This window comes from Artibeus jamaicensis, unplaced genomic scaffold, assembly GCF_021234435.1.
Source record: "Artibeus jamaicensis isolate MK-2021 breed Jamaican fruit bat unplaced genomic scaffold, CSHL_Jam_final contig_3109, whole genome shotgun sequence".
Lineage (NCBI taxonomy): Eukaryota > Metazoa > Chordata > Mammalia > Chiroptera > Phyllostomidae > Artibeus > Artibeus jamaicensis.
Window position 1 is genome coordinate 131,852 of NW_026521716.1, and position 19,251 is coordinate 151,102.

Here is a 19,251-nt window from a genome sequence, read left to right on the forward strand (position 1 = left end):
GACAAACTGACCTGGGGAACTGGTATGTAGCAAAATTTCAACATGGTATAATGTAAATGGGAGAAAGACTGAGATTTTACTTGGAATCAGATTATAGAAGGCTTATTAGAACACAAGCAGACCTTAAATTATTTATCTCCAAGGGAAGATTAGGGTCTAGACAGGTTGGATGATTTACTTAACTGCCTAAGGTCACTCAGCAAAGTAGTAACAGTAGAATTGATGCTAGATAAGTTCACCCTGTAGGCACTTTTGCTTCCATGTTTGTTTGCTTTTTAGTCCCTCTTTTTTTTTTCTGTTACAAAGGGTTAACTTAGGTTACTTTTACCTATCTTTTTCTTTATTTGTAAAATAGTATTTCCTGTTTCTTAGAGGGTGATTATCTCAGGCAAGAGAAACTTTTATATAATATAAAATGCTAATTAAAGTAGTTCTCAAACTATGATTTTGGGTATAATTTATTGGTTTTAAATTGTGGTAAAAATATATAACATAAATTTTCCATTAAAAAAGATTTTATGTATTTATTTTTAAAGAGAGAGGAAGGGAGGGAGAGAAAAAGAGAAACATCAATGTGTGGTTGCCTCTTGTGTGCCCCCCACCAGGGATGCAGCCCATAATCAGGCATGTGTCCTGATTGGAATCGAACTGGCAACCCTTTGGTTTGTAGGTTGGTACTCAATCCACTGAGCCACACCAGCCAGGGTAAATTTTCTATTTTTAAGTGCACAATTTAGTGGCATTAATTATACTTATAATGTGCATGCATTACCACTGTTTGCAAAACTCTTTTATTATCCCAAGTGGAAATTCTGTAACCATAAAGCAGTAACTTCCTGTTCTTTCTTCCCCCCACCCCCGGTAACCTCTAATCTACTTAGTGTCTCTATGAATTTGCCTGTTGTAGGTAACTCATGTAAGTAGAATCATATAGTGTGTTTATGGCCTCTTTCACCTAGCATAATGTCTTCAAGGTTCATCCATGGTGCATTAAATATCAGACTCTGTTCCTTTTTATGGGTGAATATTATTTCTGTGTGTGTATGTATTATGTTTATCCATTTATCAGTCAGTAGACATTTGGGACTTTCTGCCTTTTGAGTTTATAAATAATGCTGATATAAAAGTTTAAGTTGCACTTTCAGTTCTTTTGGGTGTATACCCAGAAGTGGAATTATTGCATATATGGCAATTCTATTTTTTTTGTCCCCACCACCCCAGGACATGCTTATTGATTCCACAGAGAAGGAAAGAGAGGAAGAGAGATTGGGAGAGAAACAATGTGAGAGAAACATTGATCAGTTCCATGCCTGGACCATGGACCAAACCCTTAATCTAGGACGAAACTCCCTGTCTTAGTAACGTGGCCTATTGTAGAAAAGTACACCTGTAACTTGGATGGGGCAGGGCCTTAGGTAATCACCAGGGTGGGGCAACCCGTGTGAACCAGGTTGATGGAGTCTCAGATATGTGGTTCTGAGTGGGAGAGGGCTCTAGAAAGGGACAGTGGCCACCGCCTGGCCTCCAGACTTTTCTGGGAGGAGGCTGTCCCCTGGCACTCACCCTGATGCCAGACACTTGTTTCTCCCTATATTCCACTGGTGCCATTCGTGGTGCTGGAGCCCAGAGGGAGTGAGTCTGAATAAGACCTAAGTCCATTGTGGACCCTTTAAGAGGAGATGCCTGAGAATCCCACAGTCTCTTCTATTGTCCCAATCACACTGGTTTTTACAGCCAGAAGTTATGGGGACTTACTTTCCTGGCACTGGAACCCAGGGTCAGGTGGTCTGGTGTGGGGCTTTCTCCAGAGGTATCTGTCCCTCCAGTTTTTAACCACCACTCATGGATGTGGGACTGCCCGTTCCCTCCTGTCTGTCTGAATGACTATGACTTCCTTAATTCCTTGATTGTCGGACTTACATACTTTCTGCAAATTGACCTCACTAAAGGTCAACTTTCTGATGATTCTGGTTTGTAGTTGTAATTTTTGCTGTGGCTATATGAGGAGGTATGCCATGTTTACCTACACCTTCATCTTGACCGGAAGTCTGTATCACATTACTTTTAAAGTAAGATTAAAGCAAAGTTAGATATTGGAAAAAAGATAGTATGGGGAACCCGAAGACACATTACCTGTAGCTAATGCATGAGCTATGCATGCTGTTTTTAAAACAATGGTGCAGTATTAGAGGCATAATTACATGTGCTGATTTTAAACTTAATACTTCATAAGCACTTTTCATTGTTATTTGTTATAATAAACATGTTATTGGTCACATTATATCCATCAGAGAGTATATGTTAGCCTTGGATAGCTTAGCCATTTTTCTATAGGATAAGTCTGGTTTTATCTGAACTGGCCTTTAAAAGATGATTTCTCTCTTTCTCACCCTCTCTATTTCACTTACCCAAATATCTAAGAGAGGCAGCTGGTTGCTGGCATCAGTGAATATTCTCTGCTTAAAATTCTGGATTTCCTGACTCTTTATCTGCTCTTTTACTCTTTAGGTATATTCCATAAAAACCGTTTGAGAAAATAGCCTTCCTGACATTTTTTTTTCTTATATGTGTTTAAAAAAAGAGAATGCCAGAAGATTCTGTGTAATAACTGGTAACCGTTTGTATCCAGTCTTGCATTATCCTTTTCTAGTGGTGTTACTCTATAAATAAGAAAGTCATCTAACAAACTCTGATCCAAAATGTAGTTTACCACAAAATTTCAGGTAGTTTCAGGAAGGAAAAGCAAAGAGTTGTAAAAAGAAACAGAAAATAAAGGAAAATATAATGAATCTGCATTTTACTTAGAAAACTTCATTTTAAGTGAAATATGATTGATTACCATATGATATGTAACTATAATACAAAGAACATAAGAAGACTGTCCTTAAGACAATAATTAGATATTTTTACAGTGAAAGTTAATCAAAAGGTTTTAGAAGTTCTTAGAATGGTTCATGTAAAAACTAACTTAGCTGTTCTACTTATGTAATTATAGATGTGTTTTATCTGTGAAAACCACACAGAATATTAAGTATTGATATGCAAGCAACAATTATAATAGAGTCTACTACCAAAGGAAGATGTATTTCTTGATGGCAAAATGACAGAGAAATGTAAACTAAAATTGCAGAGCATCATTATTCCCTTTGACTTAAATAAACTGTCAAGAAGAAAACCTTTTTTCTTTTACTCTTTAAGTTTTAAGTTTTGTTTATTGGGGTAACACCAGTTAATAAAATCATATAGTTTTCAAGTGTACAATTTTATAATATATCATTAAGAAGAAAATCTTAATGGTCGCTTCTTATTCCTCTCCCCAGCCCCTAGTAAGTAACTAATTTCCCCTCTATTTCTATGGATTTGTCTATTCTGGATATTTCATGTAAATAAAATCATACATTATGTGTGGTCTTGGGTGTTTGGCATCTTTCACTTAGCATAGCATAGTGTTTTCAAGATTCTTCTATGTTGTAGCACTTATTGGTACTTCATTTCTTTTTATGGCTGAATAACATTCCATTATATATATGTGCACATTTTGTTATCCTGTTCATCATTGATTGACATTTGGCTTGTGTCTACCTTTTGGCTGTTGTAATTGCTGCCGTGAACATCTGTGTACAAGTTTTTGTTTGGATTTTGTTTAACTTTTTTGGATATATACATCAAAGTGGAATTGCTGGAACTGCCAGATTATTTTCTGAAGTGGCTGGACCATTTTACTTCCCATCATCAATAAATAAGGGTTTCATTTCTCTGCATTCTTGCCAACACTTTTTATTGTCCATCTTTTTGATAATAGCCATCCTAGTGCATATGAAGTGGTATCTCATTGTGGCTTTAAATTTGCATTTCCCCTAATGACTAATGATACTGAGCATTTTCCTGTGCTCATTGGCCATTTGTATATTTTCTTTGGGAAGACATTATCCTTAAAGCTAAATATTGGTAGTTACTGTTGGGAATGCTTTTGTTCAGATTAACTTTATTCCTTTATCTGATGTTAAAGTGTTTTTGCTTCATTAATGTTTTAGTCTATTCTTGAGGGGTTTTTTAGAAAGATAATCTAGATACAGCTTTCCCCAGTGGAAAAAAATTTGTATTCTGCCCTAAAATGTCTATAAAGATAATTTGTCCCCACTCTGATAAGCAATCATATACAAATTTTAAATTTTTTAAAAGATTTTATTTAATTTTTTAAAGATTTTATTTTTAAGGTATTTATTTATTTGTTTGTTTGTTTGTTTGTTTATGGGGGGGCGGGGAAAGAAAGGGACAGAAACATTGATGTATGGTTACCTCTAGCACGCCTCCAGCTGGGGACCTGGCCTGCAGCCCGGGCATGTGCCCTGGCTAGGAATTGAACCGGCAACCCCTTGGTTTGCAGGCTGGAACTCAGTTCACTGAGCCACACGAGCCAAGGCTTACTTGTTTATTTTAGAGAGAAGGGAAGTGAAGGAGCTAAAAGAGGGGGTGAAACATCAATCAGTTGCTTCTCACACCCCCCCCCCCCCCGTCTGTGCCCCATTGGGAGAACCAGGTTCAACTCAGGCATGTGCCCTGACTGGGAATCGAACCAGCGACCTTTCACTTTGTGGGGTGACTGACACCTAACCAACTGAGCCAGGTCGGTCAGAGCCAAATAAAATGTTTACTAGACTCTTTTAGGTCAGATTTTTATTGTAAATTTATGTCTCTAGGCTAAGAGTTAACATAGTGAACAAATCACAAGCAGACTAATTAAAACTTTGTTTTATTATATACATTTTCTGAGAATACTCGCTGGCCTTTAGTTAGGAGAAAGATCTTAAGGAATATTGAGGCATGATATAGCAACTGAAATTGAAAGAGTACTTTAAACATATAGGTAGGGGAAACTATGCCCACATTTGGATTGGTATGAAAAAGTACATGATTTCATGCTTGATGTCCCTCTCTGTCCAGCGTGGTACCATGCGACGACGCTATGAAGATGACGGCATTTCAGATGATGAAATTGAAGGGAAAAGAACTTTTGACTTGGAAGAGAAACTTCACACCAACAAATATAATGCAAATTTTGTTACTTTTATGGAGGGAAAAGGTCAGTATAATTTTGATTCAGATGTATAGTCCCTTAGTGTAGGACATTTACACTCTGGGAACGGTGTCTCAGCATCTGTGCAGCCAGGATATTGCCTGTTGATGCTATTTATCTTTTTTTCTCTTACTACACAGTGGCATGCACACACCGATACCCTCAGTTTCCCCTGCCCCATGAGTAATTCTCTGCTGTATTAGAAGAAGCAAGCAGTAGGGCAGGAATACTGTTGGAATTTTCCCTTTTAGGCCCGTTCCTTCTTTCTCTCTCTTCCTTGGTTTGGGTTTAATTATGAATAGTATAATAAAACCCCTTTTACACATGCACCAAAACTGAAGTGTGTGATTCTGTGTGTACCATGCAACTTTGTTCCTTGGCAAACTGACAAGGATGTCATAATATGTATTGTTGTGGGCAGAGATAAATTTTTTGGCTATTAAGAGACAGGGTGATGATAATTTCTGTCTAGGATTTAAGAGTTGACTCAGTAATAGTAATACCCTCTATTGGTTGAAATACTAATTAACTGTGGAAATACAGACTTAGCAAAGCCCCGAACCCTGCTTCTCAGTTACTTTTTTTCAGCTGTACCTCTCACCTTTCTAACAATGTTTTCCTGTGGTGGCAGATTTTAATGTAGAGTATATTCAGCGAGGTGGCTTAAGAGACCCTCTGATTTTCAAGAACTCCGATGGACTTGGAATAAAGTAAGTGTTCTTGGCCTAATTAGATAAGGTTGTGAAATGACCACGTTATACCTAGAATTGCAGACAATGCAATATTGGTCGTTGATAATTGGAAATAATTTTCCTGTTTGGTTTTAAAGGGGTGAATATTTCTTCTTTTGTTATAAAAACAGTTCACGGTTGTTATAGGTAAATGAAAAATACAGATGAGCTAAGAAGAAAATAAAATCATTTATATTTAAAATACTTTTTCAGCCCAAATAAGAATATTTGTCTCACTGATTCTTGGTACTTTAAGAAAAAGCTCATTGACTAGAGAAGTTGTGCTTCCCATTTAAGTTGTGTTTATTGGTGTTTGTTTCATAGGATGCCAGACCCAGACTTCACTGTGAATGATGTTAAAATGTGTGTGGGTAAGTATTAAGCTTGTGGCCTTTATGTCTTTGAGACAGATTTTAGATTTAGGACTCAAGTCTTAATTCTCTTGAGATTTGAAGGCTTAGAAACATTAAAGTATATATTTGGTAGAAGTAGATAGTACTTGAAGTAGTTTCTAAATTAGAAACTACTGTTCAGCAGAGCTGGGAATTTTCTCAGAGGGAGTTACAAAGTTGCTTTGTTTAGCACCCATTAGACATAGAACATCTGAACCTCTGCTTCTTTCCTACCTGCCTGCCATTGTTATCTCTGTGCACCACTGCCTATCCTCACCCCCACCCACCCTAAAGAGCCTGCCTTCCGTGGCTCTTCACCCTGCCCAGGAAAGTGAAATTTTATATCTCTGAGCCAAGGATGAAGCTTCATTCATATCTCTGCTTTTCTTTTTTTTCCTGAAAGCAGTAGAGAAATTTCCAGGAAGTTTTTTCCACTGCTCCATTTGGTAACTTGGCTGAGGTTTGAAACTTTGTAGACTGAGAAGTAGATACATTAAAATTTCTCTTCATCAGTGACTGGTTAACTTGAGTCTTTAATCTTTAGATTTATATTTTATTATATTCAAAATTAGGAAAAGAATGCAAAAATTAGAACAATCTAGTAAAAAATAAAACTACGTGGGGTTAGTAAAGGTAGACATGCCAGGGTCCTTAAGAATTCAGAGATGATCACTGCCCTGTACACGAGGCAGTGAAGTAGATTACAATCTTTTAGAAATGTTTCCAACATGAAACAAAAGTTTTCTGATGTTTTCCTCCTACCACTACAATTTCCTGTGCTGAAGCTCCACTACAGTCTCTTGCTTTGGAAATTAAATATTGCAGTACTATCCCTTGGCCACTTGAGGGCCCTTTTTAGACTGTTATCTAAGAGGTGCAAGTCATAGATAACCCAGGTAGAGAAAAATTCTTGCGTTCCCTGTGTTTTTTACTTCCTCACTGTTTCTCTATCAGAGTTCAGCCATGTGCCTGTCACTATATATTTCCTAGTACATTCTCTGAAGTGTAGTAGGTGCTCAGTAAATCTGTTGAGTAATTAAAATGCTTTTTCTACTGTTCCCAAGGTAGGGCTCTCCCAGAGGGCCTCAAAAAAACCCATTGGAATACTTATCAGTCCATCACTTGACTTCTTTTCCTAGTAGACCCCAAGATCAATAATTCCCTGAATCTTTAAGTTAACAGACCACCACAACTTTTCTCTGTCTTAGGGGTTTCTGGTCCACAAATGTCCTATGTCAGAGTCACCTATAATATTTATTTAAAATATGAACTTCTGGATCTCACCATTGACTTATCCAAATTTGTGAGCTACGCAAATATAAGGACTTACTCAATCACAAGTCTCCTTATGGATTTCTTACCATTTTTTCATTTCTTTAATAATATATTTACTGCTGATGACCTTTGAAAGCCTTCAGTAACTGTATATTTTCCAAATAGACCTATGACTGGTCACAGATATCTTTGCTGTGATTTAAAATGAAGCAGTGAGCCCTGGCTGGTGTAGCTCAGTGGATTGAGCACAGGCCTGCGAAGCAAACAACCATGGTTCATTCCCAGTCAGGGCACACGCCTGGGTTGTAGGCCTCCCAGCAGGGGACACATGAGAGGCAACCACACATGGATGTTTCTCTCCCTCTCTCCTTCCCTTCCCCTCTAAAGATAAATAAAGAAAATCTTAAATTTTTAAAAATAAAATGAAGCAGTGAATATAGCGAAACTAACAGACATCAGACATTCCCACTGATGACTAACCTTATGTCCAGGTTGTTTGAAGTTTAGATGATAGAAGTTTAAAAAAACAGTTTAATGTATTTTAATAGCAAACTTACAGAGCAGCACAGAAGACAGGTGAACATGCACTTGCATGTAGGCCAGAAAAGTATAGTGAGTGGATGGAATCTACTGCACAATAAAAACACTACCATCACCATTGAGTTGCTGTCAGTAAGACATTTACTTGTTTTTTAAAAATTCAACTGCTGGCATTGTCCAGAAAGAAAGAATAGATTTATTTATAATTGCTTTAAATTTGAACTGCTTGTTTACTGAAACTATTTGAACTGCAGGAATGATTTGTATCCCTGCATTTATATTTTTAAAAATTCACACACAGCCCTGGCTGGTGTAGCTCAGTGGATTGAGTGCAGGCCTGTGAACCTAAGGATCCCAGTTTGATTCCCAGTCAGGGCACATGCCTGGGTTGCAGGCCAGTTGCCAGCAGGGGACGCAGGAGAGGTAACCATACATTGATATTTCTCTCCCTCTTTCCTCCCCTTCCCCTCTAAAGATAAATAAATAAATAATCTTTTAAAAAAATAAAAATTCACACACAAGTGAAGTGGAAAAACTGCCAATGCCTGATTCCCATCCCTTGTTTGTTTTCCACTTGCAGTCAAATTCTTAAGAAGATAGTTGGGGTTTTCTTCCTTTTGGATAGCTAATGATTGTCAAAATGCAGTGAGCAAACTATTGGTGGTTACGATAATCCTTTGTCATTGTATGTACTGTGGTTAACTCATTCTTCTTCTCTATAATACTTAAAGTGGAATGTTACACCTCCAGTGTCAGTTCAAGTCCCAGAAAGAAGAAAGCTATTCTGCCCCACCTTGTGTGCCTCAGTGGATTGAATACCGGCCTGCAAATCGAAGGGTTGCTGGTTGATTCCCAGTCAGGGCACATGCCTGGGTAGTGGGCCTGGATTACAAGCCAGGTCTCCAGTTGGGGGCACACTAGAGGCAACCATATATTGATGTTTCTCTCCCTCTGTTTCTTCCTCACTCTTCTCTCTCTAAAAATATGTAAATAAAATTTCTTTTAAAAAGAAGAAGAAGAAAGCTGTTCTATTATATAAACTTTGTGATGGTATATATTGATTAAGAGTATGAACTTGAACAAAACTGTCCAGGTTTAAATTTCAGTTCTACTAATTACTAGCTGTGTAACCTTGGACATGTTACTTAAGTGTGAAGTGCTTAAAACATCTTGGCACATAGTACGTGCTCAGTAAATGTTAGCTATAACTATATCATTATTTAAGAGCTCTGGTGGCATTCTTTTTTTTTTTTTTAAGATTTATTTTTAGAGACAGAGGAAGGGAGGGAGAAAAAAAGGGAGAGAAATATGGATGTGTGAGAGTTACATTGATCAGTTGCCTCTTGCGCACCCCTGCATGGAGGGGAGACCTGGCCTGTAACCCAGGCACATGCCCTGATTAGGAACTGAAGCAGTGACCATTCAGTTTTCAAGCCAGGCACTCAATCCACTGAGCCACACCAGCCAGGGCTCTGGTCGCATTCTTGATCTACCTTCTTTAAGGACAGCATTTACTTTAATTTTTTATTGTAAAATACAGATAATATTAAATTCACCATTGTAATAATTTTGAAGTATGACTCAGTTGCATTAAGTATATTCATAATGTGTAACCATTATTAATATATAGCTCTAGAACTTCTTTATCACCCCAAATGGGAATTCCTTACCCATTAAGTAGTCATCCTCCTTCCCTCCTTCCCTCTACCCTGGCAACCACAAATCTGCTTCCTGTCTCTGTGGATCTGCCTATTCTGGATATTTCAAATAAGCGGAACCACAAAATATGTAGCCTTTTGTGTCTGGCTTCTTTCACTTAGCATGTTTTTGAGGTTTATATGTGTTGTAGCATGCAGCAGTATTTAATTTCTTTTTATGGTGGAGTAATATTCCATTGCGTGTGTATACTACATTTTGTTAATCCATTCATCTATTGATTGATGTATTTCCACTTTTTGGCTATTGTGACTAGAGCTGTTGTGAATATTCATGTAGACGTTTTTGTTTGAACACTTGAGTTTGATTCTTTTGAATACATGCCTAGCAGTAGAATTGCTGGATTATATGGTCATTCTGTGTTTAATTTGTTTACTGAGGAACCACAAACTATTTTTTGTAGCAGCCGCACCATTTTACATTCCTACTAGCAAAGTCTGAGGGCTCCAGTTTCTCTGCATCCCTGGCCAGCTCTTCTTCTTCTTCCTTCTATTACTATCATCGTCATTATTGCCATCTTAGTGGGTGTGAAGTAGTGTCTCTTGTCTGCTTGCCTATTATCTTTTTATCTCTAACCAGACTGTAAATTCCTTAAAGGAAGAGGATGAGGTCCTAACACTACTTTTTATCTGCCAAGGCCAGGTATGTAGTAGGTATTTATTAGTTTCTTGCAAGTTGAACAGTATTCTTTCTTAAAAATTTATTTATTTTTAGAGAGAGGGGAAGGGAGGGAGAAACATAGAGACACATCAGTGTGTGGTTGCCTCTCACATGCTTCCTACTAGGGACCTGGCCCACCACTCAGGCATGTGCTTTGACTAGGAATCAAACCAGTGACCTTTTGGTTTACAGGCTGGCACTGATTCCACCGAGCCACATCAGCCAGGGCCAACAATATTTTTAATTATTCCAACAGCAGCTTTTTATTTTCTCTTCCCTTGAACACCATTTTCTTAGCTATTTTATTTTATTACTAATTATTCTCACCCAAGGACTTTTTTTTTTTTTTCATTACTTTCAGAGATAAAGGGGAAGGGAGGGAAAGAGAAAGAGAAACATCAGTGTGAGAGAGAAAACTTGGATTGGTTGCCTTCTTGTTGCCACCCCAACCAGCAACCAGGGATTGAACCTGCAACCTAGATACGTGCCCTGACTGGGAATTGAACCCGCGGCCATTTGGTCTACGGGACAACACTCCAACCAACTGACTCACACCATCCAGGGCCATTTTCTTAACTTTTTAGCTGTGCTGCCTTTCCGTATCTTCTCTTTCTCTTAGCTGTTGTCTTTGTTTGGAATTCTTTCTGTTGAATCTTTCTTGCTGGGATTCTATTTATTCTTCAGGGCTAAACTCAGTGACTCTTCTTCCCTCTCTTCTGTAGTCAGTCTAGGTTTTGTTTTCTTTAAAGCCTTTTTAAAAAACATTTTATTTATTTATTTTTAGGGGGAGGGAAAGGGAGTGAGAAAGAGAGGAAGAGAAACACCGATGTATGAGAGATACATCAGTTGGTTGCCTCTTGCATGCCCCCAACTGGAGACCTGGCCCACAGTCCAGGTGTGCCCTGACTAACCAACAGTCTTTCAGTTCACAGGCTGGCACTCAAATCTACTGAGCCATATCAGCTAGGGCTTTTAATATATTTTTCTTTATTTTTAACTACTGTTTAATTAAGCATCTATGTTAGGTTAAAAGTTTTAACTTAACTAAATTCTCACAACAGTTTGCAAGGTAATGTTATTAAAGCTGAGATTTACAATTAGTTCTTTTTGGCTGCAAAACTATTGTTTTCTCCCCTTACTATATTATGCCACCTCTTATAGCATTCTGCCTTTTGTTGTAGTTATTGTTGGTTGAGAATCTGATATAGATAGATCTTTGTACACATTATAGTATCCTTTTCACTTAGTAAATATTTGTGGAATGCATGAAAAGAGTTTTTTATTAGAAATGCTTGACAGGTTTGGTTATAACCCTTTTAAACAAAAAAGTAGACAGATTCAAATTCAATCTAGTTCTCACTAAATAGTAGGTCTTTATTCAATTCGTGGAATAGATAGGGTTGTTTCAAACCTGCATCAAAGTGTTGTAGCTTAGTGGATAAGCACATTGACTCTAGAATTGGGCTACCTGCATTCTTGTCCTGTATTGTCCTGTAAGTTACCTGTCACCTGTTTTCTCCTGTATGAAATGGAGATCATTACTTAGCTTTTAGAATTGTTAGGTTTGAGTGAAATATTGAATATAAATTCAGTATCTGACCATATAATAAACATGCCACAGAGAGATTATTGTATTTAATATTACACATTGTCTTTTCCATTTTCTGTGATTTGATTTTCTGTTGATTATTCATCTCAGGTCACAACTATCTCCGTGTCTATTATTGAATACCCTAAATAGGAAAGGATAGTTTGTTGCGTTCCACTTGTATTTTATATTCTTAGTATATTTATGGATATCAGTGGCTCCATAGAGATGGCCAATCAATGAATGCATTTTTCCTGGCAGGGAGTCGTCGCATGGTGGATGTCATGGATGTGAACACACAGAAAGGCATTGAAATGACTATGGCTCAGTGGACACGCTACTATGAGACCCCAGAGGAGGAGCGAGAAAAACTGTATAATGTCATCAGCCTAGAGTTTAGCCACACCAGGCTGGAGAACATGGTACAGAGGCCCTCCACGGTTAGTCTAACCATTTCCCCTATTGTCATTGACATCAAGAGGGTTGTTTATTTACCAGGAGAATTTATTACTTTTTGTACATACCAAGATGAAGATAAAGATGACCAAGACAATTTGATAAGAATGACTTGTATTCTTAGATGGTTCATTACTTTTTTAAATGATTTAATTTTATGTAGGAAGGGGCCATTCTTGTTTCCCTCACCAGTAACTTCATTTAGGAACATTGGCCTTTGCACATACATTACGAAGAAGAATCATAAAATTCACTCTTAAAAGTACTGTCAATAGGAAGTTTGCCTAATAAATTTCTGTTCAGTAGGTTTGCTGAGAAGCTTGGGAGAAAACTGGTTTAGAGACAGGTGCTTGTTTTATGAAATGATTTCTTGAGTTGATTCTACTAGATGACTAGTAGAAATAAATTGACACTCCATTCTTAATGGAAAGTTAGTTTTTGATCCTTAGGTCTTCTGAAGGTAGATGCTGATTTTGCCCATCTCTTGGGAAAGTAGTGGCTGTGTGCAGGGCATTGAGAAAACCTGTTTCCCTGAGGGAGATTGGCTTCACTTTGAAAAATACCTCAGTCATGTTTGGACCAAGTTTATTTATTTAATTCCTAACTCAGAACTCACTTTTGTCAAGTATTCTATCTGGAACAGCAGAATTTGGAATGTACTAATTATTTTTTAAGTCAAGGTCTCTGTTTTATCCATCTCCATTTAAATTATCTTAATTATACTCTTTGACTTTAATAGTTGAAATATGGTAATTATTATAATTTTGTTATGAACATGTATATGTATACACACCTTAAGGTTACTAGTAAGTTACATTGGTATACTAACACATGGATATGTATAGACCAATGGGAAAATGTTCAGTATTTCACTATTATCTTACGAGATAGTATAATTTTTTGTCATTGCTTCTTGTTATTGGAGATGCTATAACTAAATACTACAGAATTTCTCATTAAGAAAATTTCCCCCCCTAGAATTACAAAAGTCCTTTTTGTAGGAAGTATAGGTGGTTAGAACTTAGCCTTGTTATTAGCCAAACATGATCTACTTAATAAATACAGAATTCAATGAGAAAGATGTAGTAATTACAATAACATTTTTAATAAACATGTTCCTTAATATTTTTATTTTTAGAATTTCAGTTAAAAGCAATATGATTATACTTATAAAATTAAGCCTTGGTCCAAATCATACTTTTTCATTCTTAAAACTTAGAAATGTGTTATTCACACAGGAAGCCTTCTTTGTAACATTCTTAATTTATTCATTTTGTCCCCAATTTTAATGATTAAAAATGCTGATAAAAAACAATTTTATGAAAATTAGAGAAATGCTACCGTTAAATGAAGGGGTAAAATCTATGGAAGGGCTCAGAAATAGAAAAATTTCTAGAGAACAAAAGACATTGCATAAGTATATTTTTGGTACTTAGAAGATGGCCAGAAAGATTGAGTGAGCCCCTTATCAAGGTCCCAACCCTTCTTTTAAAACCTAAACATGTCCTCTTTCTTTTTAAAGGTGGATTTCATTGACTGGGTAGACAACATGTGGCCAAGGCATTTGAAGGAAAGTCAGACTGAATCAACAAATGCCATCTTGGAGATGCAGTACCCTAAAGTGCAGAAGTAAGTAGGTTACCCTGCATTTTCTTTGGTATGTTACGGGAAACCAAAGTGATAGCAAGGAAAGGTTGGTTCCTCCCTCTGGGACCTTGCTCTGTGTCCTAAGTATTAACAACATGAATTCTTTAAGAGTAGCCTTTACAGTTCCAAGGGAAGAGTGGATGTGAGAGTATCATAGTCCATGATCACCTGATTAGAAAAAAAACTTATCCTGGTCATGTGATGACTTGCAGTTGCATTCCTCTCACCAGGTGGGGGTAAGTTAGGTGGAAGATAGAGGGAGCACCCAAGGGGGGTGTGGCACTGTGGTGGGGCAGGTCCTTTTTTTCTCATCAGTTCACTAACATTGCTGCCCCCCCCCCTTTTTTTTGGCTCAGGTACTGTCTAATGAGTGTTCGAGGCTGCTATACTGACTTCCATGTCGACTTTGGTGGTACCTCTGTTTGGTATCACATCCATCAAGGGGGAAAGGTACAGTTGTAGATGTGATGGGATTAGAATCTGACAATGGTTACGTGACTTTGCATTCAGTTCATGAATGCTTAATATACCCTGGAAATGAATCTACTGGAAGATTGTCTCTACTCTAGGCCATTATGATCATGCCAATATTCGCACAGTGCTTAGTAAACCTCAGCAGTCCTGTTTGTAGATTCCCAAAGCAGAGTTCTCGAAATGAAGGCAAGGAAGCGGTTTTAGCAGAATAAGATCACATCTCTATGTGGAAATGTAATAAGATAGTACAAGGGAACACATATTTTGGGTAGATTCACAGTGAAATCAACAAATTGGGATTCAAGCTACCCTCTCCTGTTTGAAGGCATTGGTCCGAAATGTGGCCAAAGGAAACCCTTGCTTCTGAAGATATAGATTTTAAAAGATTATCCTCATTCATAAAGAACTGTATTCCAGCTAGTTGGAGTATTTCTGAATGCTGTGTGAGAATGGAAGTCTATAATTATTATCAGAGGTTTATGATATTATATCCTCTTATTGTTACCCTTTTTCCCTTTACTTAAGAGTAAATGCAGGGTCCTGGCCAGGCCAGCTATCTTAGTTTGTCGGAGCATTGTCCCAACATACCGAGATTATAGGTTCAATCTCCAGTCAGGACACATGTAGGAATCAACCAATGGTTCTGACTGGTGTGGCTCAGTAGGTTGGTCATTGTCCCACAAAACAAAAAGTCACTGGTTCAGCTCCGAGTAAGGACACATGCCTGGGTTGCAGGCCAGGTCCCTCCTTGGGAGTGTGTGAGAGAGGCAACCAGTCAGTGTATCTCTCACATGATGCTGTTTCTCTCCTCTCGCTTCCTCCCTTTCCCTCTCTCTAAAATTCAATAAGTAAAATTAAAAAAAAAAAAGAATTAACCAATGAATGCATAAATAAGCAGAAAATCAAATTGGTGTTTCTCACTAAAATCGGTAAATAATCAATTTAAATAAATAAAAAGAAGCAAATGCATTTGTGAGAGAAAAGTAAAACTGAAATGAAAACACATAAAGTTTTAAAGCTTTTAAAATGTAAGGTCCTAATCTAGAACAACTGTAACTCTAACTCCAAAGTCATTTTATTTACTTTCAGTCCTTTTAAGTAGTATCCTAAGATTTATCCTTTTGGTCATGGAACAAAGCGGTCCACGCCTGTCTCTTGAAGGTTTTGTACCTGACTAATAGTACTATAGAGGCTGGACAGCCAGGGGCGAAGAAGGGACTGCCTAGGTAATAAGCAGAATGCCCAGTTCTCTTTGTACCTGTTTATCAGTTCAGGGTGGGCGACTGGGTCATGTCAATGGCTGTTAACAGACTGAAGTTTTTTAACTCACAGGTCTTCTGGCTCATCCCCCCTACAGCCCACAACCTGGAGCTGTACGAGAATTGGCTGCTGTCAGGGAAACAGGGAGACATCTTTCTGGGCGACCGTGTGTCAGATTGCCAGCGCATTGAGCTCAAGCAGGGCTATACCTTCGTCATTCCCTCAGGTAAACAAAAATGGGAGAAAGTGGATTATCTACTCCAGCCATTTTTTTCCTTAAATAAAAGGGGATTGATGGATTACTCCCACAAATGATTATGATGCTGGGGTAGTCAGAAAACGAAGGTATCTTTTCCAGTTATTATGGAGTAGATACTGAGTTGTTTTGTTTTTGTTTGTTTTTAAGCCAGTGATTTTCCACTGAAAGTATATATCATCAGAATTGCCACTGGATGCTTTTCAGATCCACGTGTTTAGGCCCCCATTAGCCCTAGAAATTCAGAATCTTTAGGGCTATGTCTTCTGTAGGTGACAGACAACCCTGGTTAAGACCTACCTATTCCCCTAATGGGTGGCTCTGAAGGCTAGAGAGAGTGCGGAATCAGTAATACTTTTGATCAGGTCACTAGTTCCTGCATTCAGAGAGAGCACAGATTTTAGAGTCACAGACTCTAGAATTCTGACTCTGCATTTAACTGCTGATACCACTTTGGTCAAGTACTTAAATCCCACATCCCCGTCTTATTTTCTTGTAAGGAGTAAACACATGTAAACTCTTTTACTGTTTGGTTCATAGTAGGTGCTCCAGTAAATAGAAGCAGCATTTATTAAAAGTTTGTTATGCTAACTCTTTACATACATTTTCTCATTTGATGTTTAAACCATCAACCATATAAAGTATAATTGGTCCTGGTTTTATAGAGGATTGTGAGGCTGCAAGAGATTAAATACCTTGACCAACCATTGATAGGCAGGGTCAATAAAAATGTGATGGAGTCTTGTACTAGTTCTCGGAGAGAGCCGTATTGTGTGCTTACAGCCACTACCCTTCAAACCCTTTTTCTAGGATGGATTCATGCTGTGTATACTCCTACGGACACATTAGTGTTTGGAGGCAATTTTTTGCATAGCTTCAATATCCCCATGCAGTTAAAAATATACAACATTGAAGATCGGACACGGGTGAGTAAATCTATATAACAATTGATGTGAACAGGCTTATTCCAGTTAAGATAGATGTTATAAAAGATTCATTGTCTTATCCCAGCTGTGGTGTGGTTCAGTGAGTTGTGGTCATTCCACAGATTGAAAACTTGCCTGCTTGATTCCCAGTCAGGGCACATGCTTGGGTTGCAGGCTAAGTCCCCATTTGGGGGCGTTAGAGAGGCATCCCATAGCTGTTTCTCTCACACATTGATGTTTCTCTCTCTCTCTTTTTTCCGCCTTTCCCCTCTCTCTAAATATAAATAAAAAAATTTTTAGCACGGGCCTGTGAACCAGGATCTCAGTTCAATTCCCAGTCAGGGCACATGCCTGGGTTGCAGGCAGGTTCCCTGCAGGCCAGTTCCGTGCAGGGGATGCACTAGAGGCAACCATACATTGATGTTTCTCCTTCATTTTTGGGGCGGGGGGGGTAAAATACACTGTTCACATTTTGGGAACACTGAGAGAAAAGTTTAACAAGATTTACATGGTTGACCCTGGCTGATTTGGCTCAGTTGGTTGGAGTGTCATCTCGTTGACCGAATGGTTGCAGGTTCAATTCTTGATTAGGGCACATACCCAGGTTATAGGTCAATCCCTAGTCAGGCAACCAGTCAATGTTTCTGTCTCACATCTCTATATCTGTCAGTCTATCTCTCTGTCTCTGTCTCTGTCTCTGTCTCTCTCTCTCTCTGATTGGGGGGGGAAAAAAAGATCTGCATGGTTGGTTTTGAGGACTCCCAATTCCTTGAGATTCTTTGTATCTTGGATTTCTATAGGGCTAGAGCTGGACATTTGATAATCTCTTGAGCTGTGTTTTTCATTATTATGCTCTTAGAGTAATTTGTCATAGTAGGATTTATCAACTCAAAATTTATGAGTTTAAATTCATGTATCTTTCTTTACAAACACTCAAACGATTGTATTTTAACATAAATAAGTGCCTTTCTCAACTGAGAGAAATTCTGTGAGAGAATTAAGCACTGTAGGAAATGATTTGTATCTTATTTTCTGTTTTCACTAGGATGGTACACCATTCTAGGTGTTAGGAAAAAAGTTAGTTCATTACATGCAGTGGATACCTTAAAGCAAGATTTGGCAAACTTTTCTGTAAAGGACCAGGTACTAAATATTTTAGGCTTTGTGAGCTATACATATCTGTTACAAGTATTTAACGCTGCCTTGTAGAATGAAATACTTAAACGAATGAGCGTGGCTCAAATAAAATAAACTTTTATTTATGGACACTGAAATTTGAGTTTCATATAATTTTTCCTGTGTCAGAAACCATGTTTTTAACCATTTAAAATTATAAGAAACACTCAGCTCACAGACCTTACAAAAAACAGTTGACCAAATCCATTACCTGCTGTTTACTGTTCTGTCCCATACCTTAGGGCTAAATAGGGCTTCTTTGGCAAGCTGTAGCTGGTAAGGGCTGAATTATATCTGTATAGGGTTAAAGTACAAATGGTGTTGATATTAAACAGCAATTAGAGTGCAGAGTTTTTAGAGTGTGTGATGTTTACAACTTGCTCTCAAGTATTTCAGCAAATAACAGCACATATGACTAGAGAATAGCAAATTCGGGGAAATGCTAACAATTGGTGAATCTTTAGAAGTGTTGTTCATGGTCAGTATTTCCTAGGTTGTCAGATCCTCTTAAATTTTTGTTCCTAAAGCCAATCTAGGTTTATAGGTTAACTATGGAGAGTTTTTCCTAGGTTAATTATTGCAATGATTCAGTTGTCTTACCCTCTTTCTTTGAAAATTATCAGCTTACTTTTCTCATTATTTTGTTCCTGTAGGTTCCAAATAAGTTTCGCTATCCATTCTACTATGAGATGTGCTGGTACGTGTTGGAGCGCTACGTGTACTGCATAACCAACCGCTCCCATCTAACTAAGGAATTTCAGAAAGAGTCCCTCAGCATGGGTAAGTGTGCTGCCTACATGAACTTTCAAGACACCCTGTGGGACTGAGGGTGAGGCTGAGAATATTCAGTGGGCTGTTGCTTAATAGTTTTATTTTTTACTCAATCTATACCTGGAAGTACCAAATTTATTAAGCTAAATAAAATAATCTGGATTTCCTCTTTGTCTGAGTGAGTTAGTACTTTACTCCTCAAAAGAGTATCAGTTGTCTAGTATGTTTCATTGTATAAAGAATGGTCTTTGACATAATAAAAACTAGGAATATATCATCATAATAACTCTTACTGTATTCTAGGCA

General features: G+C 37.8%; 1 protein-coding gene across 2 annotated transcripts in view; it reads left to right on the plus strand.

The window, feature by feature from the left end:
* KDM2A (lysine demethylase 2A) overlaps positions 1-19,251 on the plus strand; it is an 82,595-nt gene that overhangs the window by 37,613 nt on the left and 25,731 nt on the right. For both annotated transcript variants that reach the window (XR_005081122.2, XM_037135304.2), the window contains exons 3-11: positions 4,945-5,083; positions 5,709-5,787; positions 6,133-6,179; positions 12,241-12,419; positions 13,958-14,064; positions 14,439-14,532; positions 15,889-16,042; positions 16,883-16,998; positions 18,828-18,954. Coding sequence is in view for 1 of the 2 variants with exons in the window: in XM_037135304.2 (XP_036991199.1) it covers positions 4,945-5,083; positions 5,709-5,787; positions 6,133-6,179; positions 12,241-12,419; positions 13,958-14,064; positions 14,439-14,532; positions 15,889-16,042; positions 16,883-16,998; positions 18,828-18,954 (1,042 nt within the window). In the remaining variant the exon portion in view is untranslated. The remainder of the gene's footprint in view (positions 1-4,944; positions 5,084-5,708; positions 5,788-6,132; positions 6,180-12,240; positions 12,420-13,957; positions 14,065-14,438; positions 14,533-15,888; positions 16,043-16,882; positions 16,999-18,827; positions 18,955-19,251) is intronic.